Source organism: Alosa sapidissima, chromosome 11 (genome assembly GCF_018492685.1).
Source record: "Alosa sapidissima isolate fAloSap1 chromosome 11, fAloSap1.pri, whole genome shotgun sequence".
Taxonomy (NCBI): Eukaryota; Metazoa; Chordata; class Actinopteri; order Clupeiformes; family Clupeidae; genus Alosa; species Alosa sapidissima.
Genome location: NC_055967.1, coordinates 1588002 through 1614181, shown reverse-complemented (window position 1 = coordinate 1614181; position 26180 = coordinate 1588002). Strand labels below are relative to the sequence as shown.

General features: G+C 38.6%; 1 protein-coding gene across 6 annotated transcripts in view; it reads right to left on the bottom strand.

The window, feature by feature from the left end:
* Positions 1-26180, bottom strand: part of cep290 (centrosomal protein 290) — a 203950-nt gene that overhangs the window by 27302 nt on the left and 150468 nt on the right. For 4 of the 6 annotated variants that reach the window (XM_042108679.1, XM_042108681.1, XM_042108683.1 and 1 more), the window contains 9 exons: positions 19433-19597; positions 14881-14988; positions 14669-14794; positions 11034-11297; positions 10819-10926; positions 10527-10726; positions 4674-4902; positions 4413-4550; positions 4110-4331 (listed from right to left, as the gene is read on the bottom strand). In XM_042108679.1, the coding sequence (XP_041964613.1) occupies positions 4110-4331; positions 4413-4550; positions 4674-4902; positions 10527-10726; positions 10819-10926; positions 11034-11297; positions 14669-14794; positions 14881-14988; positions 19433-19597 (1560 nt within the window). The remainder of the gene's footprint in view (positions 1-4109; positions 4332-4412; positions 4551-4673; positions 4903-10526; positions 10727-10818; positions 10927-11033; positions 11298-14668; positions 14795-14880; positions 14989-19432; positions 19598-26180) is intronic. The other 2 variants (XM_042108680.1, XM_042108684.1) reach the window with 1 other exon arrangement.

Below are 26180 nucleotides of genomic sequence, written 5' to 3'. Positions count from 1 at the left end.
ATTATTATTACAGTGCATGAAAATGCACTGTACTGTTCTTCTAAGGCTTTTTAGAGTGCATGAAAATGCACTCTACTGTTATCCGAATTATTAGAGTGCATGAAAATGCACTCTACTGTTATCCGAATTATTCTTAATATTAATATTATTAGAGTGCATGAAAATGCACTCTATTGTTATCCGATTTCTTCTTCTTATTCTTCTTCTAACGCTTTTTGTGCGTTTAATACAGCTTCAACTGTTTAACATAGAAACTTCATTCAAACTGTGTTGCGTAGATCTTACTTATGTGACTTCAGCTATGTATTTTTCAACTTTGTAACTAAACTATTAATTAAAAACTACTAAAATTTCCCCATAGACTTAACATTGGATTATGACATCACAATAGCAATTAGAATCCTATGCCACCTGCAGCCACTGTCTCAGGCTGTCTCAGTCTTTAAGCATACAATATGGCTGTATTAAGACTACAGATCCTGTTCAACTGCTTCCTGTGCCCACAACTGTTTCAAAATAAAAGTCCCTTTAAACTATCCAACTTTTTAACTGTTCAACTACTGTCAACTGTTCAACTGTTGTAACTGTCAGTCAACTATGACTCCCATCAACTGTATCCTCTGCCTTCAACTATTTCAAAATAAAAGTGCTCACTAACTAGTTAGCCAATTAGCATAATTAGCATTTTAACATGCATCCCCTCTATTGAAATCCGGAGACTTCTTCTTCTTCTTCTTCTTATTATTTTTCTTTTTACCTTTTTGTGCGTGCTATTCAGCCCAAACCGCTTAACGTACAAATTTGGTTGAAGCACCGTTCCGTAGATCTTCCAAGGCTTTACTGTCCTGTCCGTTTTTCATTTTTGAGAAGTTTATACTTTTTGAGATATTTGTAATTAAAAGTGTATTTTTCCCCCATAGACTTGAATGGGGGCTGTGATGTCATAATAGAGCCAGCTGCGCTCGTTAAGTAGTTCTCAGAGCAGTTCCCAGGCTAATCAGAACACTGGCACAGGTGTCACCTGTGAGGAATTCAACTGTCTCAGCTTCTAAGCATACAATCTCTACCTCTACCTGAACTACACATCCTGTTAAAGTGTTTCCTGTGTGTCAAAATAAAAGTCCCAGCCATATCTCATGCATTCAGCATTATATCTCCAGAACGGCTTGACGTACATGCTTCAAATTTGGTACGAGTGTTTTTATGGACTCAAAGATGAAGTGAGTTGAAGGTTGGAGGTTGAAGGTCAAATGTCAAGGTCAAAAACACCTTGAGTATGATATCTTAAGAATGACATGTCACACAAGATTCAAATTTGGTTACTCCAAAAGCACCTTTGCTGGTATCACAATTACCCTACCAACCAGCTAGCAGCAAGCTCAACAGCCCCACCAACACCCTAACCAGCAGACTGCATCCCCTCGTGTAATTCCTCGGAATTGCATTTCTAGTTACAGTGCATGAAAATGCACTGTACTGTTCTTCCAAGGCTTTTTACAGTGCATGAAAATGGACTGTACTGTTCTTCCTAGGCTTCTTATTACAGTGTATGAAAATGCACTGTACTGTTATTCCAAGGCTTTTTCTTCTTATTCTTCTTCTTCTAACGCAGTTAATGCAGCTTAAACCGTTTAACGTAGAAACTTCATTCAAACTATGTTACGTAGGTCTTACTTAGGACATGTGGGCTTTGTATTTTTCAACTTTGTAACTTTATACTTTTTAAACTATTAATTAAAAACTAGTCAAAATTTCCCCATAGACTTAACATGGGCTGATGACATCACAATAGAGCCGTTAAGCAATTAGAATCCTATGGCAGGTGTTCGGGCCACCTGCATCAACTGCCAGTCTCAGGCTTTAAGCATACAAACTGGCCCTATTAAGACTACACACCCTATTCAACTGCTTCCTCTGCCAAAAACTGTTTCAAAATAAAAGTCCTCACTACAATATTTCACTGTTAAACAATTTAACCCTTTAAACTACTGAACTTTTCAACTGTTCAGCCATTGTAACTGTTTGTCTGCTTGTCATCAACTATGACTCCTACCCACTGTAGCTAGTTAGCTAAGTTAGCTAAGTAACATGGTTAGCATAGTTAGCATGCTAACATGTTAGTTAGCATTTTTTAGCAAAACTGCTAAAAATTATTAGCTAAGTTAGCTAAGTAACATGGTTAGCATAGTTAGCATGCTAGCTAACATAGTTAGCATAACTGTTAAAAATGATTAGCTAAGTAACATGGTTAGCATAGTTAGCATGCTAGCATGTTAGCATGCTAGTTAGCATTTTAAGCAAAACTGCTAAAAATGAAAACATTAGCTAAGTTAACTAAGTTAAGTAACTTAGTTAACAATATTATCTTTGATACCATAGTTAGCATAACTGCTAGCAAACATTAGAGCCATTCCAACTGTCAGTTATCGTCAATTATCGACCTAAATAATTTAACCATTTAAATTATCCACCTATTTAACTGTTCAGTCATTCCAACTATATTAAACCTTATCTACCAAGCAAATCATTTAACTATATAAACTATCCACCTATTTAACTGTTCAGTCATTCCAACTATATTAAACCTCATCTACCTAGCAACCAATATAGTTTGTTTTTACTCTGTATGATATTTTACATCATATTTTTTTGCATTTTCATGCACTGTATTTCCTTCAGGAAATGCTTTTCTAGTTCTTATTCTTCCGCTAACGCAATTAATGCAACTTCAACCGTTTAACGTAGAAACTTCATTCAAACTATGTTACGTAGGTCTTACTTAGGACATGGGGGCTTTGTATTTTTCATCTTTGTAACTGTTATACTTTTTAAACTATTAATTAAAAACTATTCAAAATTTCCCCATAGACTTAACATGGGCTGATGACATCATAATAGAGCACTTAAGCAATTAGAATCCTAGGCCAGGTGTTCTGGCCACCTGCATCAACTGTCAGTTTCTCAGGCTTTAAGCATGCAGTCTCATTCTCTTAATAGTTTTGGCACTCAATGAGTTAAACAACCTGCCTATCAACATCCATTCAACTTTCTGTCTATCAACATCCATTACACTATCTACATTTAACTTTTAAACTATATACTCTGTCTCAGGCTTTAAGCATACAATATGGCTCTATTAAGACTACAGATCCTGTTCAACTGCTTCCTCTGTCCACAACTGTTTCAAAATAAAAGTCCCTTTATCCAACTTTTCAACTGTTCAACTATTGTCAACTGTTCAACTGTTGTAACTGTCAGTCAACTATGACTCCCATCAACTGTATCCTCTGCCTTCAACTGTTTCAAAATAAGTCCTCACTAGCTAGTTAGCATCATTAGCATGGTTAACATCATTAACATAATTAGCAACTTAGCATAACTGCTAAAAATGATTAGCTAAGTTAGCTGAGTCACATGGTTAGCATTGTTAGCATAGTTAACAGCATTACCATTATTAACATTTAAAAAAAAAAACTGCTAGAAAACATTAGCTAAGTTAGCTAAGTAACTTGGTTAACATTATTAGCTTTGTTAAAATAGTAAATTAGTAAAGCTAATTATTAGCTTTGTTAAAATAGTAAAAACATTAGGGCCATTCCAACTGTCAGTTATTGTCAACTATCTTCCTATATAGAGCCTTTAAACTATTTGTCTATCAACACGCATTAAACTATCAGTCTATCAATAACTTTTAAACTTTCAACATTCATTAAAATATGTGTATCAACATCCATTAAACTCTGTCTATTAACAACTTTTAAACTATCTACATTCAACTTTTAAACTGTCTACTTTTAAACTATCAACTTTTATTAATCTATGCAACCACCATGTCTGTCCTAGCGTCATTTTCATGCACTGGTAATTCCCTGGAATTCCGTTTTCTAGTTACAGTGCATGAAAATGCACTGTACTGTTCTTCCTAATTCGGTCGGTACCGGTAAAGGTACAGTGTTCGGTACCGAGTGATTTGCTTTGCAATTATTTGATTACCGATGAAGATGCACTGATAAGAATTGGTTCACATTAATGCAAATTAATGTTCGCTAATGCAAACAATGGTTTACATCGGCAAATTTACTTGGCAGCATGGAATCTGAGATACTGACCTGCAAATTGCTGGTGAGCCCTTTTACTCTCAGTTTCAGATTAGTAACTTTGTCTTCCAAGCCAGTCTTCTCAGCCTGCAGTTTACTCTGAGCTCTGCGACTCTTCTGAAGTTCTACAACCAGGCCCTCATGGGACTCCCTCATGGAACTCTCCTTGCTCTGGGCCACACTTACACTTTCTTTTGCATTTAAGAGTTCCTCATTTAACTCCTGTATACGGCCCTGTTTCATAAAGAAAAATTCAGCTCAGCTCAGAGAGAAACAAATGGACCTCTACATCCAACTTAAGGCATGTAAATTAACCTGCAACTCCTTGGTGTGTTTGTCAACAATCTGCTGAATATTTAACTCCTCTTCTCTCTGTGTGACACTGATAATTGTTTGATGCTCTGCATGGGAGGTCATCTCAGCACGCAGTTCTAGTAGTGCCTTGCTCAATGCCTGTCAGAAACATAGTTTTCATTGCAAAATATACTCAACTGGTAGAAATAAAACAAATGTTACGTACAGATAATTCTGAGTTTTTAAGTTTTAAGTATCTGATTTGTTTCATTAATCAATTACTGTAACATTGACAACCCTCTGTTGCTTTTCCTTAAGGCAAAGCTGAGCTTTAAGGCTCTCCACAAGATTCTTCATGGTTTGGCTTGGTGAGCGAAGATTAGCCTCTTTCTGAGAATCCAACTCTGTCTGAAGGCAATGCAGTTGTTTCTCCATCTGAGCAACCTGTGTTCCGAGTTCCTCAGCTTCCTGTTGTACAACTTTTTTCTGAGCTTTGTAGCTCTCTTCCAGCCTGTAATGCGAATTTCATTAGAATATTGTACTAGTATGCTAAAAAGACACATGCATAAATTTGATTTTCAAATAATCATTTTGATAACAGCAAAAGAATGCCCTGACCAACAAAACCGTATCAAACCAAGTGAATTGTACTGTAACAGGGATTAGAAACAGTTCAAAGAACGAAAACCGGAATCAAACTAAATTTTTGGATGAACGTAACCAAAAACGGGAACAAAACAAACTTCACTTGTTCCGGAGTGAAAACACTATTTTCAATTTTAGATAACCGGTTAATAACGGTACGTATCGTTCAGATTAATTTTCTTTAAATATTATTCAAAAGTCATAGGCTTGGAAAGTCACCTGCCCACACAGTGTTCCCCAGACCCCTCAAAGGATGAATTTAGTCAGATTTTATGAATCAGTATCTCCCCTGTATAATATGCTAGGCCTATTATGAGTTGATCAAAAAAGGATTTTCATATCCAACACCATCTTACTGCCTTTTCCAATTATGCAGCCTAAATCACAAGGCAATGTCATTTTTAAAGGAACATTATCAACCATTCTTCTATAACGTTCTAATTGGTTACCATTTAGAGGAGTGGCCTTGGAACACTGGAACGGGAACGAAAAAATAAAGTTTTTTTAGAACGAACCGAAATGAAAATCATTCTGTTTTCAGTCCCTGGTAGTTAAATTGGATAGTTCCAATTGGAACTGTGTTTCTCTGACTGGTAGTTTTCCATCAGAAAAAGTCATTGAGTATCATTCTTCGATCGTTCTTACAAAGAAATTTGCTCTTAAAACCCATGTACACAAGCCTGACGTAGCCAACTCAATTTTAATCAGAATTGAGTCTGGAACTGGAGCATTGAGACATGATTATGGGGCATATTTCAACCGATACAAGGGAAAAAAAGATTCTGAACACAATTGGATAGCCTACCGTGAATCCTGTAGGGATAACGGCCAAAACATCCTTCTACTTGATGAATGCATTAATCGCTATTTTCTGTATTTCTGTTGTCAACAGACGCGATAGCGACATCTAAACGTTAAGCTACTCTAGCAACAAGTTTTTTGCTGTAAGCAAAATCAACCTCCAGTCAACCTCCAATCAACAGTGGAAGTCCTAGGGCAGGCTGCCAAACATATCCAAAAGGAACATTTTTTTAACCACTTATCATGCTCAAAATAGCACCATACTTCTGCAGTAGTATAAGTGTACTGGGAGTTTATTAAAAAGACTGTTTTACAAGACCTGTACCTGTACGAAGAAAATTCCATGGCTTCTTGGTCTGGTATTGTCAAATCAGCCGGCATTCAAAACAGCATCAAACCTCGTCAGTAGCTTGCTCAAGGTCCCTACACATAAAATGAAGCACCAACAACGTAGTTAACGAACCCGGAGTTTATTACAGAAGACTGTTAATCTCACAGAAGACTGAGATCTCACACAGAGCATGACGTTTATTGCCGGAAGATAATGCCTTATACGGACTTTCCTTCGAGAGGAGCAGGTGGTAGGGGGGACAGTTGGTAAGCTTTCTTTTAGTCTTCTGTAATAAACTCTGGGTTCGCTAACTACGTTGTTGGTGCTTCGTTTTATGTGTAGGGAGCAAGGCACCTAACCCCTCACTGCTCCCCGAGAGCCGCTGTAGCAGGCAGCTCACTGCACCGGGTTAGTGTGTGCTTCACCTCACTGTGTGTACACTGTGTGCTGTGTGTGTTTCACTAATTCACAGATTGGGATAAATGCAGAGACCAAATTTCCCTCACGGGATCAAAAGAGTATATATACTTATACATACTTACAAGGATTTGTGAACCCGTAGCCCCCATGTAGTTTATGGCGTTGTTTTGATTCCATAGACTTCAAATTTACTGTTACAGATTTGTGACTTAGTGTGCGCATGCAAAATCTGCAGTTAAATGTGCCCGCGACTTTTGCACCTTTTACAGTATGTCTAACTATATACTCTTTTGATCCTTTTTATCCCAATCCGTGAATTAGTGAAACACACTTAGCACACAGTGAAGGGGTTAGGTGCCCCATAGTTTATCTTCATAGTTTGCGAGTGTTTGCAAACGTTCGCCAAAAACAAACACTTGCAAATTTGAACGCACTTTAGATTTAAGAAAATCTTAGGAAGATATTGGTGTATAAGGCTATTATACACTTATTGTGTATTGTATATTACCCTTATTGTGTTCAAAACACTGAACTGGCGTTTTGAAAACACTGACTGAAGAGCTGTTTGCAACTCAGGCCACCCATGACCTCCACACGGACATTGATTCATATGCCTCCTCCGTTTTGAACTGTATCAAGGATGAACAGTGAGGTCAGACTCCTGCTGAAGGCACGAGACATCGCATTCAGATCTGGTGATGCTCAAGCCTATAGCTCATCCAGGGCTGATCTGAAAAGGGGCCTCAAAAAGGCCAAGCACATCCACAAGCTAAAGATTGAGGATAATTTCATAACTCTGACTCCCGACGCATGTGGCAAGGCATCCAGGCCATCACAGATTACAAAACTACTAACTCCAACCCCCTGTCACCGACACCTCCCTGCCTGATGAGCTGAACCACTTCAATAGCCGCTTTTATAGGGACAACAAGGAGGTGGCCATCAAGGCTGTGGTATCTGCAGATCACCAGCCCCTCACACTCTCCACCACTGCTGGTCCTGAAGGTATCCCCGGACCCGTACTCAGGGCCTGTGCAGTGCAGGTGACTGAGGTTTGGACTGACATATTTAATCTGTCACTAGCCCAGGCAGCTGTCCCCGCGTGCTTTAAAACCACCTCCATCGTGCCGGTGCCAAAACACTCCACTGCAACAAGCCTTAATGACTTCCGTCCATTCGCACTCACCCCCATCATCATAAAGTGCTTTGAGAGGCTGGTCCTGGCCCACCTCAAGACCTGTTTACCAGCCTCACTGGACCCCTTCCAATTCGCCTACCGTCAGAACAGGAGAACAGAGGATGCCATCTCTACGGCACCTCACTCTGCCCTATCCCACCTTGACAATAGCAACACCTATGTAAGAATGCTGTTCATTGACTTCAGCTCAGCATTCAACACCATCATCCCCTCCAAACTGATCACCAAACTGGGCATCAATACCTCCCTCTGTAACTGGAGTCTGGACTTCCTAACCAACCAACCTCAGTCTGTTAGGGTTAGGGTTAGGGTTACACTGGCGTTCCACAGGGATGTGTGCTGAGCCCTCTCCTCTACTCCATCTTCATCTACTGCACACCTGTACATGGCTCTAATATCATTGTCAAGTTTGCAGATGACACTACGGTGATTGGTCTCATCAGCAACAACGAGACGGCCTACAGGGAGGAGGTCCAGCACCTAACATCGTGGTGCACTGATAACAACCTGGCTCTCAACACCAAGAAGACCAAAGAGCTCATCGTGGACTTCAGGAAGTCTAAAGATGGCACACACACACCCATTCTCATCAACGGGACTGAGGTGGAGCGTGTCACCAGCTTCAAGTTTCTGGGTGTCCACATCTCTGACCTCAACACCTCTACCTGATCAAAAAGGCTCACCAGCGTCTTCTTTCAGCGTGGACTAAAGAAGGTCCATCTGTCTCCTCAGATCCTGGTTAACTTCTACTGCTGCACCATCGAGAGCATCCCCACCAACTGTGTCACAGTTTGGTATGGCAACTGCCCTACCCATGACTGGAAAGCACTGCAGAGGGTGGTGAAAACTGCCCAATGCATCTCCGGTTCCTCACTCCATCCAGGGCAAGCGATGCTTGCGTAAGGCGCACATCATCATCAAAGACTGTTCTCACCCCAACCACAGACTGATCACCCCACTCCCCTCAGGGGAGAGGACAGTGGCCGGTTGCACAAAGCACCTTAAGTTAAGTTTTTCCCTTAAAATCTGATTTAAGGGTCCCTTAAAATAAAACTTAACACCCTTAAGTTTTCTCCTTCCTTAACATTTTCCCTTAGTATTTAAGGGTTTGTCCTTATCTTGTAAGAAATCCCTTAAACTGTTGCACAAAAGACCTTAGTAGTCTAACTAAGGGGAAAATCCTAAGGGACATCTGACTTTACCTTAACCATATTATTAACTGAATTGATGCTGATAAATGAAGTTTATTAACTACTTTTGACCATTCAAAACAATATAAAAATATGCTTCCTCTGTCAAATAGATAGGCCTATCAGAAACATGCCGTATTGTTATTGTTTGGTTTACGTAGGCTAACGTTAACAATTCATGTGGATGTCTTGTTAGCCTATGAGCTTCGGTTCGGTTCGCTAGGCAAAACGTTGGTGCACTGATGACAGTCAGGATCATTTCTAACTTGCCAACTAGTATTGTTCAGTTCATGTATATAACATGTTTTACTTGCTACCTGGATAATTTCCGCTAATATTATTAAGGTAAGATGAATGATAAGATATAAGCACTGTGTTCGGTGGGTTAACTAACAGCATCGCGGCAAAGGCAGTTAGCTAGGCTACAGCTGTTGAACAATCTCCGTGGAAACTATAGAATTTTCATGCCGGAAAATCCCTTTCAGTGCAGTAAATCCCTTGACGTTTCTCCTTAACTAAGGAAACATTTGAAGGTATTCTGTGCAACACCCTTAAGTAAATCCCTTACCTGAGGAGAAATTAAGTGTTAAGGGTCATACTTAAGGGAAAAAACTTAAGGTGCTTTGTGCAACCGGCCACTGGTCCCTCCACACCCGAAACAGCAGGTTCAGAGGAAGCTTCTTTCCTGCGGCTGTCACCCTACTAAACTCTAGCTCTGCATTCTGGTGACATCCAAAAAACTCATCACCCCCCTATCCCCGCCTGATGCCTCCTTGCCTGTGCCTGTTGAGGTGTCCACAACCATGGCAGCCTTGACAGGGACAACAAGGAGGCAGACATCCCCCAGCCCCCCCACAACTGTACTACCCTATTCCATCAATAGTGTCTATCTATTTACAAATGTACATACTGTAATTACATATATATAATTACATAAATCGTGTTTCTTACCTTGTAACATCCACATTGTCTGCCGAACTTATGCTAACCGTTTTGCTAGCTTGTAAACAAATCCACGGGGAAATCTTGCCAAGTTTCCCTTTAAGTTTCTGCACTACCATGGTACTGTTACCACACTGCACATAGCTGTATGTATACTGTACATATGTATGGTTCATACTAAATATCCATTTTTATTCAGTTTTTCTGTAATATATTCTGTTAATACACTGCATATATCTATATTGTTCTTACTACTACTATAATGGTACTGCCACAACATTGCACATATCTGTACATGTTGTTCATACATAGCCATATTTATTCTGCTCTTATAAGGTTACTGCTAATACACTGCACATACTTATATTTATTTAATTTATACTACTCTAAACCACCTTCTGAAAACAACTGTATACTACTGTCTACACTGCACTATATCTGTTGTTCTGTCTATGCACCACCTACTTTGTATATCACATTGCATTTTTCAGATTTTTTGGTTAGACACAAACTGCATTTTGTTGTCTCTGTACTTGTAATCTGCACAAGGACAATAAAGTTGAATCTAAAAAAGCCAAGATGGTGTAGTGACTAAAAATATTATGTACTTGTCTTTATCCATGACATGTTTTCTGGCCTGGATGTCCATGATATGTCTCTGTTTGTCCAACTCTGCGGTCTTCTCTTTGATCTTATCCATCAGGGTGGTGAGGGAGTTTTCTTGCTCAGCCACAGTTTGCTCCAATTCAGCTAAACGAGCTAGGTGTTTTGTGGTTGGTATGGTAATAAAGGGTTTCTTCATTAAGTCCTGAAAAATATCAATGATAATCGTACAATCTTTCACTGTATACCACTGTCCTTGTACTACTGGCTACATTCATTATATTGTAGTGTTCTTACCAGAGCTGTCTGTTTCAGGTGACCTAATGAAGCTTCTGTAAGTAGTTCAAGCTTCTGTTGAAGAGTTTGCATATCTTCTTTGTGTTTTTTTGTAATGTCTTCTTGTTCCTGTTAATGAGAAGACTGTAACTATATTTTAAAGTATTTGTGATGTATTGAGACTTAAGAATATAGATGAAATCTAATGTCATAGAACACCAGCGACTGTACTGTACTTGTCTTGTTCTAGCCAGAAGATGTTGGTACTTCTTCAAGACTTCTTCTTTCTGGTTCAGGCGTCCCTGAAGGCTATTTATAGTTTGTTGAGCCACTCTGAAAGCAGGTTGGCTCTCAAGATTGTCCTGTCTGCTGAGGGTTGCTAAGATCTTCTCCTTCTCAGCAATGTTTGGCAAGCAAAGGCGCAACTCATTAATGACCTTGTCTCGAGTGAGAACATTTTGCTCTGCTTTCCATAATGCTTCTTCCTTCTCTTTCAGTTTCTGTATAGGGAAAGGCATAGTTAGCACTGACGCATTCCAAAAACTGCTTATCTAATAAAATCTAACCAAATGTTATTGATCTTATATCAAGATCAAACAATCTAGTTGGTATTCTTTTCAGTATAAAGAGACTTACCTAGCTTTTTCTCTTAAAATAATTTCAGAAGAGTTTGACTTATTTTAAGACATCTCTTCCTGAAAACAAGAAAATTTGGCTGCCAATGCATGAAGCAAATTTGTCCTATAAACAAGCAAATTTGTCTTGCCAGTGTGTTGAGTAAACTTGTCTTGATAAGACTCCTTAAAATCAGTCAAAGGGCCCTATTATCGAAGTTTAAAATGCATGGTCACTGGCAAAAAGCTTATTTAAATTTAGTGGGATGTCGAGTCCACATTGGGAGTGTTTTCGTTATCAAACGTCGGGAGGATGGCGCAACAAGGCGTTCCTAAGTTTCTTAATCAGTCATGGGTGTGTTTTGGGCGTAACATCATTTAAACCAATGATAATGACATCGGTCATTCCTTTTAACAGCAAGCAGCGTAACTTCAAACAGTGCATCAGTATTTTGATAGTCAGTGGTGCATTTGAAGGAATCTGCTTGCACGCGAGACCGTATGGAACAGTTATTCCACTAAATAAGGGGTATTCAATTAAACTTCAGCGAGGTCCACATACTGAAAATTTCAGAGCATCAAAATGTTTAACATGCCTGTATAGGCTATATATATAACTGTATATATATATATACACACACACAGTTAAGAACAAAATTCATACCCCTGGCAAATATTGAATTAATGCTGATTTTCTCTTTATCAATATGTTTGTTCTGACTGAAAATGACACTGTCACATGCCAAAAGAAATGGCTAACAGAGAACCATATCAACATTTTAGAGTGGCCCAGCCATAGTCCAGACCTCAATCAGTCAAAAAAGTGAGCACAAGGCCAAAGTGATGGCAAATAATCATTCCTGCCTTACAAAACCCAGATTGCTGCTAAAAAGGTGCGGTCTATTATCTAAGTTCACTTTAAGATCTTAAAATAGCTAAGGCTACTCTGTTTTTCTTCCCAATTACTCTTATCTTGCCTTATTTCTCCTCATTTCGAATTTTCCCTTCTAGGCTACTTATTTTATTTCACAATAAACATTAGGCCTACAACTAGGCTACATTACATCCATCTATCTATCTATCTATCTATCTATCTATCTATCTATCTATCTATCTATCTATCTATCTATCCATCCATCCATCCATCCATCCATCCATCCATCCATCCATCCATCCATCCATCCATCCATCCATCCATCCATCCATCTAGATAGAGTATAGCCTACACGCATCTGCACTTGTCTATTATTTGAACTCATTGGCAAAGTGAAACTAACTTCACCGTGGTGTCAGTCAATGACAAAACAGTTATACACAGTTAATTACTTTCACTATTGACTGACAAATTGGTTACCATCGAAAACATAGCCTGGAAAAAGGAACACTTACCCCAATAGAGAACGCTAGGTAAGTCTATTCATACTAAAAACAATACTAAATATATTTTTTGATCTTGATAGGATCAATAACACTTGGTTAGATTTTATTTTTTGCATTTATGGTGAGCTCGGGTTCAAAATGAAAAGGCTGAACGGCAGACGTGCTCATCTCGCTGTAGCCTAGGCTTACTGTCAAGACCTAGCCGGTTCAACCAAGTCACATCACTACCCAGAAAGCATTGAGACGTACATAACCATGGCGGCCTACGAGGAACAGGTTTTCTAAATTTTTAAAAAATAAACACTATAACATTTGGAGTGTTTTTATACCACCTTCTTATAGCTGACAACGTTATTCTTGTAAGGTCAACATGTCGTACTAGTCGGGGTTCCTTTTAAGAAGCACAAACATAGTCTAAAATCTGCCCCGATAGCATAACTATGTAGCTATGTAGCTACCTGCCTGAGCTAGCCACCAGCAGAATAACTCAAGCTATGTATCTGTGACCTCAAACAACAGGCCGCTATGTTGTTGATAACGGTCGGAGTAATATAATAGCTTCAAAGCCAATTTAATGGGAAAAAAATGTGTAATAGGGGAATCATTCACCTAGCATAGCTATAGAGCATAGCTGGTTAGAGCCAAGGGCGTAGGTTTGGTCTGAGCTTTGGTGGGGACACTACCTACTAACCACCCCCCCCCCCCCAAAGAAAAAAAAACACTCAACTCTTTCACCAGCCACTATAAAATAGAAAAAGTAGAAAATGTGCAACCAATGTGCTACCAACTATACTGTGTAGCCAACATAATCTGATTTTAATATGTACAGATATGTAGGCTATATTTAACATTTAGCATTCATTTTCTATTTGGTCTGTTATGAAATCAACGCATTGACCCATTTAGGCACAGCTCAGTTAAATTTAAATGCATGTTTAAAACGTAAATGCAGGCATGCTTAGCATTTTGTGAAAATAAATCATTAAGGCTACATTGACAAACTCTTAACCGTGAGCTGCCTGTATATTCTCTGATTCTAATATTTACAGATATCTAGGCGATGTAAGCACAGCTCAGTTTTAAGAAATGCTTAAAGCTGAAAGACCATGTTGAATTTTGCTACAATTTATTTCAAAATCGGATTACTCTGGAACAGCTAACTATAGGCTACACGGGAATGCATTACACCTTTGTGTTCGGTAAGGTCTGCTGTTTATTCTGATGTATGGTTTGTCATGTGTTGCGTGAAGAGTGTGTAGGCCTACAATATTCCACCGAGACGAATGGATGTGGAGATGGGCGCAGAGAATAATTATTAAATCTCTTTAAGTTATTTTTCTCGCAAACTGTTTATCACAGCAAATAGTGGCTAGCTAGCACCGTTTAAAAGCTGAGAAAAGGCTCTTTCATGTGACATGTGTGATGAGTAGCCTACTTCTCGAGGAGTTCAACAGAGAAGAATGGGTGAATTTGGACGTACTTCATATGCCTTGTAATGAAGTGAAGCTGAAGCGCTGCGCCATGCTGCGCAGGAGACTGCGGCTCACTGGTAGTTATTATAGGTAACTTCAAATCAGCGCGATTTACCCTTATAGGCTACTGCACATTACAAGATCTGTACGAGATGATCTGCAGCACTGAAGTGAGAAATGTTTTAACTCTTTGTGTAGCGCATGTGACCACTTTCCCCCCCATTTCAACCTGAATATTGGTGGGGACATTTCAGTCGTAATTTGACATTGGTGTGGACACGTCCTTCGGTCCCCACGCAAATCTACGCCCCTGGTTAGAGCCGTGAGAAGTATTTACGACGACAAGGTAAAATATAAATATTTCGCGATTCTAGGGGGAGCTCTAGGGTCACCAAAAATATACACCTGTTCCAGCAAATTGCAAGTCGCTTGCTTCTCTGCAACAGTGTGAATGAGCTCTTTAATTTTCCTCAGGGAATGATTCAGCTGCTGAAAGACAGTCAGAGTTGGATCCGGGAGAACACCACTTATCTGAAAACCACAGTCGGAGTGAACAACAATGAATCATTACATATTACAATTATAATTTGATTATTTTGATAACTTTTGTATGATACCTTTTGAGTAGCATTGTCAACTTGATTCTGTTGTTTCTCATAGTGCTCCAGCTGGCGCTCCAATTCCACCTCCCTTTCTTCCCAAAGCAACTGATGCTCCTCATGAATCTGTGAATTGTCATCAAGATCATAGAACTCCTGTGGAATACGTGTCTAAATGTGTCTTAACACTGATTTCAAAGAACGCAGAATTCAACAGACTTTAATTGACAGCACAGAGGTGAATTAATCAAGGAATGAAACCAAAGGCTACAAAGGTGATTGGACTTTAAGCTCAGTATTACAAAGCTCTTGGTTCCTATAGTCCTATATGTCTCCTACATTAAACCTTAAAAGACTGGGTTTTTGCCCTAGTCATACAAATACTGTAACAACCCAAGAAGCCTTGGAGAGCCTGCTTTTGAAATATTCATATGCATATTTATTATAACATTATCATATGCATGTATTATCACATGATTTGCATTTCTGAACTTTCCAGAAGTCCCTATAAATAATGTAAAGCAATTCTTACCAGTGTCTTGATTGGGAATCAAACGAAAGTAAAGAAAGCTACTTAATGAACTTAACTTTAAGACGTATTTGATTATTTCAAATAAAAATTCAAAAGATGTGCAGCAGGCCTGAGGCAACACAATGTATTATTCAGAAATATAGCTGATACACCAACTTATTACATGGCTCTTCAGAGTGCTGCAGAAAGTTCCTTTCACATGAATGGGCCTTCCCAACGTTCGGATGCATGTTAATCTATATAATTACCGCTGCAAAGTATATAATGACCGCTGTCAATGGCAACGGGTTTGTGCTTTTGATTCACGTCTTTCATATCATTACACAAGAAGTTTGTTCGCTTATTGCAATGAAATTTCATTGAAAGTGAAAGTCAGCTAGTAAGATGTTGCCACGCAACACCTGAAACTGTGAAGTCCTATCTGTGTGGCGAACTATTTATTTTGTCAGTGGAAGCCACTAAACGGTAGCAAAATCATTTTTAAAGACCCCTGGTGTTAAGTTCCTTTTCTTGTTTTGGCAAGTAACCATATAATAAGCGGGATAATGTATTGTCCGCTGGTAATTATCAGAAAATCAGTTCCTTCAGGTCGAAGCAAAACACCTCCAATGTGCGTCGGGGTTCTGTTCGCCCTGTTGGGACTTATTTTCCGATAATTACCGACGGACAATACATTATCCCTTACATAAATGCTACAGCAGAGATACATGCACAAAATGTATACACATTATAAAAGGCATAACAAACTAAATAAGGATTGACAATAAGGAACATGGAGGTGTGCAAAAGGAAGTGTGCAAAATGTAGGCTAGGCCTACAGCACATTTCAATGAAGTGCATAACAAACAGAAATAGCCTAGTCCTTATCTCCATTAACTATGTTCAGTTTGCGTGTAACAGTGTAGAAGTGTAAACAATGTTTATGTCGTAGGCTAGATTAAAACTTAAACTTGAAATGCTTCGGTGATATTTTAATTCTATGTCGACTGAAGGACTACGTACACATGAGTCGGCACCAGTGTCCGTATGAACAATTCATTTTATGGAGCTGCGCCAACAAAATAGAACGGAATCGTGATTTACACGGCGGCGGAGGCAAAGTGTGATGCTGTAGTGCGGAGTTGTATTGAGAACAATGGAATCTAATGTAAAGTAATTGAATGTTGAAAGCAGAGTGCACCGCACTCACAATGACGCCGGTGTCCACATCCCTTTAAAACGCCATTCAGCCGACTGGGAGTTCAGAACTGTGTTAGTGTTTATTATCTCTATGACTACAGGAGAACTAGACAGATGCCTACTAGGAAGCTTAGAGCGCTCTAGAATCTTTGCTAGGAAGTGTCTGCGGCAGTTTGAGGACAAGAAACGGTTCATCAAAGAGTCAATATCATAGATATGTAGATGTCGTTGAGTCCATTGAGCTCTATTAGCAGGAATAAGACAACATGGCCGCCAAATTGGTAGGCGGCCACACCAGTCTGTTGGTTGGGTCACTTATGATCACACCCTGTTCCTCCATTCGCTGTAGCTCTGCTTGGACTTTGGGAAGAAGCGGCAGAGGGACTCTAATGGCGGTGTGTCCAGCATATGGGACAGCTCCCTCTCTTAGGTGTCTCTTCACTGAGTCGGTTTTGAGCACCCCCTGGGGTCCCACTGCTGTCCTAACCTGCTGTATTCTCTTCACCATCCCCATCTCTACCGCTGTCTCCCAGGTTGCTAACTGTAGGCCCTCTTGTTACGCATATGTTGAAGATATATTTCTTGTTTTTATGCAGTGCACTAGCAGTGAACTGGCCCATTATATCAAGTGTCCCGCCCGAGTTTTCTAATGATCTGCTGGGCGCCTCAAGCTTTCTTTCAGGCCTAAGAGCTCTAAATGTTTTTCACGTTCATTACAGTGACATCTGCTCCTATATCGATTCTAAATCTGACTGGAGTGTGTCCTATGTGAATCTGTTCAGTCCACTGTTCAACACTACTTTGTTTTACTTACTGCCCCTAGGTAGAAGATTTCCTCTTCTTCTTTGTTCTGAGTAACTTCCCTCACTAACTCAAAAAACTATGTATCTCCCAATGGCCACTCTTCCCACATTTTCTGCATTCCGACTCTAATGCTGGGCATTTGGTTGGAATTTTGTGTTTCTCTTTCCCGCATCGACGGCACTTGAAATCTCCTGAGTAGTGCTGTCCATCGTTCCCCTCTTTCGCCTGCGGTTTCCATCCTTTCTGTGTTAGGCGTCTGTGTTTCACTTCTTGTACGGTGAGCTGTGCTTGCTGCTCTTGTTGGGTTATCTGTTATGCTACTTTTTCCGCTTGTCTCACCATTGTCACTGCTTTCTCTAGAGTGAGGTCAGACATTAATTGCAGTAGTCTGGACAGTTCTTTGTCACAAATTCCCACAATCAGTCTGTCTCTAATGTGTTTGTTTTTCTTTTCACCAGTCACAGTTTTCATTTAATTCATGCAGTATGAACATCTCTGCCATTTCGCCTGGTCTCTGTTGTCTCTTATTGTGTTTCTCTTCGGTACGAAGTATTCGTCAAATTTCGCGAGCACCGTTTTAATAATGGTTCTTGACGTCCTCCTCCATAAAGACGAATGTTTTGAATATATTTTCGGCTTCGTTGCCCATAGCGTAAATGAGTGTGCTAACCTGAACATCACTGTTTTTTTAGCTTAACTTTGTCGCCGACCTGAATCGTGCGAACCTCTGTCTCCACGCAGGCCATTCATCCGGCTTTTCAAAGTTGTCCGGTGGTTTAAATAATCAAATAATACTGCTGGCGAATACAGTTTATTTACTCTTGGCTTTCTTTACTGTCCCACTGCAAACATCTCCTATGATACAACATGCGTTTACTCTCTGAACTCTTCCTGTTCGTTGAGGCTTGGCTGCCTTTTGGAATATTTTGGATTGGTCTAACCACAGGATAGTTTTCCTCTTTGTCTCAGTCAATCTTAATTGAGCTCGGCCAAGATAAGTCGGCAACATTTCTGTATCATATGTAAATATGGTTTCTTTTTTTGCATAGTATGGAGTTTTGCATAGAGTTTTAACCAGCATTTGTGAATGCCCTTGAAATTTCAGGTTGCCGCAAATTTGTGGCAAGGTCTGGACTTGTACGTTGTGGAGCAACTATGCCCAAACCACGGTTCGGACCAGAACTCCTGAACGATTTTGTTGAGAGCTGAAAATGCAGCTGTGTTTGACAGAGGACAGATGTGGGTTGCTAGTGACAAAATATTAGCTTTCAGTATGGTATGATGTCTTTGTAAGTGACATTTAAATAAAAAGTGTGTCATTCTTCCCGGTTCTTCCTAAAACGCTGTTGCTAAAAGGTCATTTAGATTTCCCGATCACGTCTGTTGTACAAGATATCGACACTGCAATGACCAGAAAACAATGTTAAAGAATTTGTGGAGAAGAAGGCGGCATTTGTGGAGAAGAAAAACCCCTGTTCACACACCATAATCACATCCCAATAGAGCAGTATCAGACTCTAATCCTGACTAGAATGTGAGTGTAATGTCAGGCTACATCTTTACTTCTGAAAGACTGCATCTCTTAAATGATTATGGTGCCAGTGAATCTAATTTGTTGTGAAATATTCCTCCTTATGTTGTCTTTATCATTACAAAACTTCTTCCACCTTTTGTTTCCCCCATTCCAACATTTTTGAGACACGTTGCTAGCATCAAATTTACTTTCAATATTTGATATATTGTCTATGTCCTTTTTGCAGCTAAATATGGGCTTATGAGATTTTTATGTTATGACATTCTGTTTTTGCCAGTCGGCATTTATGCTGTTTTTTTGTCCCAAAAGTTAATTCTGGAGCTTACTTATTCAGGAGCAAGTCTCAATAAATTTGCTCTTAATGTTGTGTGTGCATGTTTGTAAGTGTAGATCTGGCAGAAGTAGAGGAAGAACTAATGGTTTGCTGATATGTTTACAAAGTTATCCTGGGAGATGCTCACTATCTAACTGAGCATGGACTAGGCCTATATATTTAATCAATTGTATTTGAACAGGTTTACCTTGCTGTCCTTAATGTGATCATCCTCCAAAGCACTGATGGACCGTTCTTGTTCCTCTATCACAGTTTTCAAGTATTTGATTTCCTCCCTCTGAATACTAACTTCTCTATTACTTTTCAACTCCAGCAGTCGGGCCTCTTCCAATTTTCTGTGCCACTCAATAACCTAAAGATAAGACATTACATACATACAAGCAATATGTATGGAAAGGTTAATAGTTGAAACAGCAAACAGCAACAGAAAAAATAAAGAATTAAAGGAGAATTCTGGCATTTTTCAACTTGAGCCCTATTGAAGGACAAAAACAACAGTGTTTGACGTTGTCCCCATACAAAGTTGCCCCCAGTGTAGATGCTTAGCCAGCTTAGACTGTTCATTATTGACTCAGCAAGTTAGCTGGCTAAGCATCTACACTGGGGGCAACTTTGTATGGGGACAACGTCAAACACTCACATTATACAGTTTCTTTACTTTCACTGGCAGGTTTGCTTGAGAACAAGAGAGTTGAGGCTAACTCTTTGCTGGCGAATGACAGGGACAGTAGAATTTTGTTTGTGTGAGAACAGAAAAATTAGCATGGAAGCTAGCCTGAATTTACCCCATCCACAAAATTAGAGGGCAGGAAATTCGGTATGGAGTCACTCCATTGACAAATTTACATGCCTGATCAAGATGTGTTCGGGCTAATCAAATTGTTTGGCTGTATACAATAATGGGCAAATGAGCATCAGTGAAGAAGTCACCCACGTCACCTGGGCGTGCTTGAGGTGATTTTGTTTACAACAAAATCGCTGCTGCTGGAGAAGCAAGATATTTAGATTCCTCTTTTGCATCTGTTATACAAGATATTGACAGCGCAATATCTTTAACAGACAAACAGAAAACATTTCACTTTCTCAAATGTTGTTGGTGATGTAAATTCAGGGTGGTCTCCAAGCTAGGTTGAAACACAAACCCATAATGTGTTACCAGACTAAAATTCTGATGAGAATTTGTCTGACCACAGCAAAATACAGAAAAGTGGCCATCGGGCAAATACAAGCAATACAGGAAGATGGGGCAAAACATGGTACTGGGAACTCCTTGCGGTTATTGGAAGGCAACTGCAAGTTCCCCATTGCATTGTTGTGACTGAGAGCAAAGTGGTCTCAGTCTCAGAGCAAAGTGAGCACATTGTTCACTTTAGTAGTGGCTGGCACGCACATACGCAAAATCATTGGAGATAGGTGTTGGAGGCTTTGTAACAGGCTTTGTAGCAAAGTCATCCACAACACTTAGATAGATAGATAGAACGCTTCTGTTTTCAAACTGCAGGACGTTATTCCATTTTCAGAGAACGCACCTGTTGTGAATAATTACGTAATGCAGTCTAGTTATAGCCTGACGATTAAAGGAGAATTCCGGTGTGATATTGACCTAAAGTGTATTGAAACATGATACCGAGTGTGAACGTATGTCTCATAGCCCATCTCGGCTTGTCCCCTGCACTCCAAAATCTGGCGCTAGTTAGCCGATGCTACCAACAGCTTTTTCAATAGTGGTGCTTCGGCATCGGGCTAGCCATGCAAATAAATCACTGTTTTACACCCATTTACGAGGCTCAATGTATCTCCACACATTCATCATTATGACACCCTCTGAATGCACGCCAAGTTTCGTGGAATTCCGTTCATGGGGGGCCACACAATAAACTAGAAAAGCATTTCCTGAAGGAAATACAGTGCATGAAAATGCAAAAATATGATATTAAATATCATACAGAGTAAAAACAAACTATATTGGTTGCTAAGTAGATGAGGTTTAATATAGTTGGAATGACTGAACAGTTAAATAGGTGGATAGTTTATATAGTTAAATGATTTGCTTGGTAGATAAGGTTTAATATAGTTGGAATGATTGAACGGTTAAATAGGTGGATAATTTAAATGGTTAAATTATTTAGGTAGATAATTGACGATACCTGACAGTTGGAATGGCTCTAATGTTTGCTAGCAGTTATGCTAACTATGTTATCAAAGATAATAATGTTAACCAAGTTACTTAACTTAGTTAACTTAGCTAATGTTTTCATTTTTAGTAGTTATGCTAACTAACACTATGTTAACCATGTGACTTAGCTAACCTAGCTAATCATTTTTAGTAGGTATGCTAACTATGCTAACTAGCATGCTAACATGTTAAGTATGCTTACCATGTGACTTAGCTAATATTTTTTAGTAGGTATGCTAACTATTCTAACTAGCATGCTAATATGCTAACTATGTAAAACCATGTTACTTAGCTAACCTAGCTAATCATTTTTAAAAGTTATGCTAACTATGCTAACTAACATGTTAACTATGCTAACCATGTTACTTAGCTAACCATTTTTAGCAGTTTTGCTAAAAAGGCTAACAATGCTAACATGCTAACTATGTTAACCATGCTAACTAGCTACAGTGGGTAGGAGTCATAGTTGATGATAAGTAACAGTTACAATGGCTGAACAGTTAAAAAGTTCAGTAGTTTAAAGGGTTAAATTGTTTAACAGTGAAATATTGTAGTGAGGACTTTTATTTTGAAACAGTTTTTGGCAGAGGAAGCAGTTGAACAGGATGTGTAGTCTTAATAGGGCCAGTTTGTATGCTTAAAGCCTGAGACTGGCAGTTGATACAGGTGGCCGGAACACCTGCCATAGGATTCTAATTGCTGTGATGTCATAAAGGCCCAAAGTTAAGTCAATGGGGAAATTTTGAATAGTTTTTAATTAATAGTTTAAAAAGTATAAAAGTTACAAAGGTGAAAAATACAAAGCCCACATGTCATAAGTAAGACCTACGTAACATAGTTTGAATGAAGTTTCTACGTTAAACGGTTGAAGCTGCATTAAGTGCGTTAGAAGAAGAATAATAACTAGAAAACGCAATTCCAGGGAATTACCAGTGCATGAAAATGCAAAACATATGGTGTGAAATATATTGTTAAAACAGATGATGTGCTAATTGGCAACCAACATGATGAGGTTTAACACAGTTGAAATGACTGAACTAGGTAGATGAGGTTTAATATAGTTGGAATGACTGAACTAGGTAGATGAGGTTTAATATAGTTGGAATGACTGAACAGATAGGTGGATAGTTTAAAAGGGTAAATTATTTGCTAGGTAGACGAGGTTTCATATAGTTGGAATGACTGGACAGTTAAATAGGTGGATAGTTTAAATGGTTAAATTATCTGCTAGGTAGATGAGATTTAATATAGTTGGAATGACTGAACTAGGTAGATGAGGTTTAATATAGTTGGAATGACTGAACAGTTAAATAGGTGGATAGTGTAAAAGGTTAAATTATTTGCTAGGTAGATGAGGTTTAATAGTTGGAATGACTGAACTAGGTAGATGAGGTTTAATATAGCCTGGCCACCTGGCCTAGGATTCTAATTGCTTAACGGCAGTCTTAATAGCCTGAGACAGAGTATATAGTTTTAAAAATGTAGATAGTGTAATGGATGTTGATAGGCAGATTGGTTAATGGATGTTGATGGATAGTTTAATGGGTGGATGAGTGAATGGTTTGAAGAGGATGAATGGATAGAAAGTTGGTTGAAATGTGCCTTATATCCTTGTAGAATGGAGAGACACAGAGAGAGTTGGCCTAGTTCAGCAGAAAGCAGTTGATACAGGTGCAATCAGTTGAACTGATTCTTTGATGGGGCCTAGATTTGCAGCTGGAAGTTGATACAGGTGCAAATCGCATGCTAACAATGCTAAAATGCTAACTATGTTAACCATGTTACTTAGCTAACCTAGCTAATCATTTTTAGCAGTTATGCTAACTATGCTAACTAGCATGTTAACTATGCTAACTAGCATGCTAACTATGCTAACCATGTTACTTAGCTAACTTAGCTAATGATTTTTAACAGTTATGCTAACTAGCATGCTAACATGATAGCATGCTAACTATGCTAACCATGTTACTTAGCTTACTTAGCTAATCATTTTCAATCAGTTTAGCTAAAAATGCTAACAATCTTAGCAATGCTAACATGCTAACCATGTTACTTAGCTAACTTTGCTAACTAGCTACAGTGGGTAGGAGTCATAGTTGATGACAAGTAACAGTTACAATGGCTGAACAGTTAAAAAGCTCAGTAGTTTAAAGGCTTAAATTGAACAGTGAAATATTGTAGTGAGGACTTTTATTTTGAAACAGTTTTTGGCAGAGGAAGCAGTTGAACAGGATGTGTAGTCTTAATAAGGCCAGTTTATATGCTTAAAGCCTGAGACTGGCAGTTGATGCAGGTGGCCCGAACACCTGCCATAGGATTCTAATTGCTTAACGGCTCTATTGTGATGTCATCAGCCCATGTTAAGTCTATGGGGAAATTGAGTAGTTTTTAATTAATAGTTTAAAAAGTATAAAAGTTACAAAGATGAAAAATACATAGCCCACATGTCCTAAGTAAGACCTACGTAACATAGTTTGAATGAAGTTTCTACGTTAAACGGTTGAAGCTGCATTAACTGCGTTAGAAGAAGAAGAATAAGAGGAAGAAGAAGAAAATGCCTAGGAAGAACAGTACAGTGCATTTTCATGCACTGTAATAAGAAGAAGCCTAGGAAGAACAGTACAGTGCATTTCCATGCACTGTAATAATATTAAGAATAATTCGGATAACAATAGAGTGCATTTTCATGCACTCTAATAAGAAATTTTGGAAGAACAGTATAGTGCATTTTCATGCACTATAATAAAATGCCTTGGAATAACAGTACAGTGCATTTTCATGCACTGTAATAAGAAGCCTAGGAAGAACAGTACAGTGCATTTTCATGCACTGTAATTAAGAATAATTCGGATAACAATAGAGTGCATTTTCATGCACTATAATAAGACATTTTGGAAGAACAGTATAGTATATTTTCATGCACTATAATTAATTACAGTGCATGAAAATGCACTCTATTGTTATCCGAATTATTCTTAATATTATTACAGTGCATGAAAATGCACTGTACTGTTATTCCAAGGCTTTTTCTTCTTATTATTATTCTTCTTCTTCTAACGCATTTAATGCAGCTTCAACCGTTTTAACGTAGAAACTTTCATTCAAACTGCGTTGCGTAGGTCTTACTTAGGACATGTGGGCTTTGTATTTTTCATCTTTGTAACTTTTATACTTTTTAAACTATTAATTAAAAACTACTCAAAATTTCCCCATAGACTTAACATTATGATTATGACATCATAATACGGCCGTTAAGCAATTAGAATCCTATGGCAGGTGTTCAGGCCACCTGGATCAACTGCCAGTCTCAGGCTTTAAGCATACAAACTGGCCCTATTAAGACTACACATCCTGTTCAACTGCTTCCTCTGCCCAAAACTGTTTAAAAATAAAAGTCCTCACTACAATATTTCACTGTTAAACAATGTAACCCTTTAAACTACTGAACTTTTTAACTGTTCAGCCATTGTAACTGTTACTTGTCATCAACTATGACTCCTACCCACTGTAGCTAGTTAGCAAAGTTAGCTAAGTAACATGGTTAGCATAGTTAGCATGCTAGCATGCTAGTTAGCATTTTTAGCAAAACTGCTAAAAACGATTAGCTAAGTCAGCTAAGTAACGTGGTTAGCATAGTTAGCATGCTAACATGTTAGCATGCTAGTTAGCATTTTTAGCAAAACTGCTAAAAACGATTAGGTAAGTCAGCTAAGTAATGTGGTTAGCATAGTTAGCATGCTAGTTAGCATTTTTAGCAAAACCGCTAAAAACGATTAGCTAAGTCAGCTAAGTAACGTGGTTAGCATAGTTAGCATGCTAGTTAACATTTTTAGCAAAACTACTAAAAACGATTAGCTAAGTAACATAGTTAACTATCATATCATAACTGCTAGCAAACATTAGAGCCATTCCAACTGTCAGTTATCGTCAACTATCTACCTAAATAATTTAACCATTTAAACTATCCACCTATTTAACTGTTTAGTCATTCCAACTATATTAAACCTCATCTACTTAGCAACCAATATAGTTTGTTTTTACTCTGTATGATATTTTACATCATATTTTTGCATTTTCATGCACTGTATTTCCTTCAGGAAATGCTTTTCTAGTTAAAATTATTATTATTACAGTGCATGAAAATGCACTGTACTGTTCTTCCTAGGCTTCTTATTACAGTGCATGAAAATGCACTGTACTGTTATTCCAAGGCTTTTTCTTCTTCTTCTTATTCTTCTTCTTCTAACGCAGTTAATGCAGCTTAAACCGTTTAACGTAGAAACTTCATTCAAACTATGTTACGTAGGTCTTACTTAGGACATGTGGGCTTTGTATTTTTCAACTTTGTAACTTTTATACTTTTTAAACTATTAATTAAAAACTAGTCAAAATTTCCCCATAGACTTAACATGGGCTGATGACATCACAATAGAGCCGTTAAGCAATTAGAATCCTATGGCAGGTGTTCGGGCCACCTGGACCAACTGCCAGTCTCAGGCTTTAAGCATACAAACTGGCCCTATTAAGACTACACATCCTGTTCAACTGCTTCCTCTGCCAAAAACTGTTTCAAAATAAAAGTCCTCACTATAATATTTTACTGTTAAACAATTTAACCCTTTAAACTACTGAACTTTTTAACTTTTTAATTAAAAATGATTAGCTAAGTTAGCTAAGTCACAAGGTTAGCATAGTTAGCATGCTAGCATGTTAGCATGCTAGTTAGCATTTTAGCAAAACTGCTTAAAATGATTAGCTA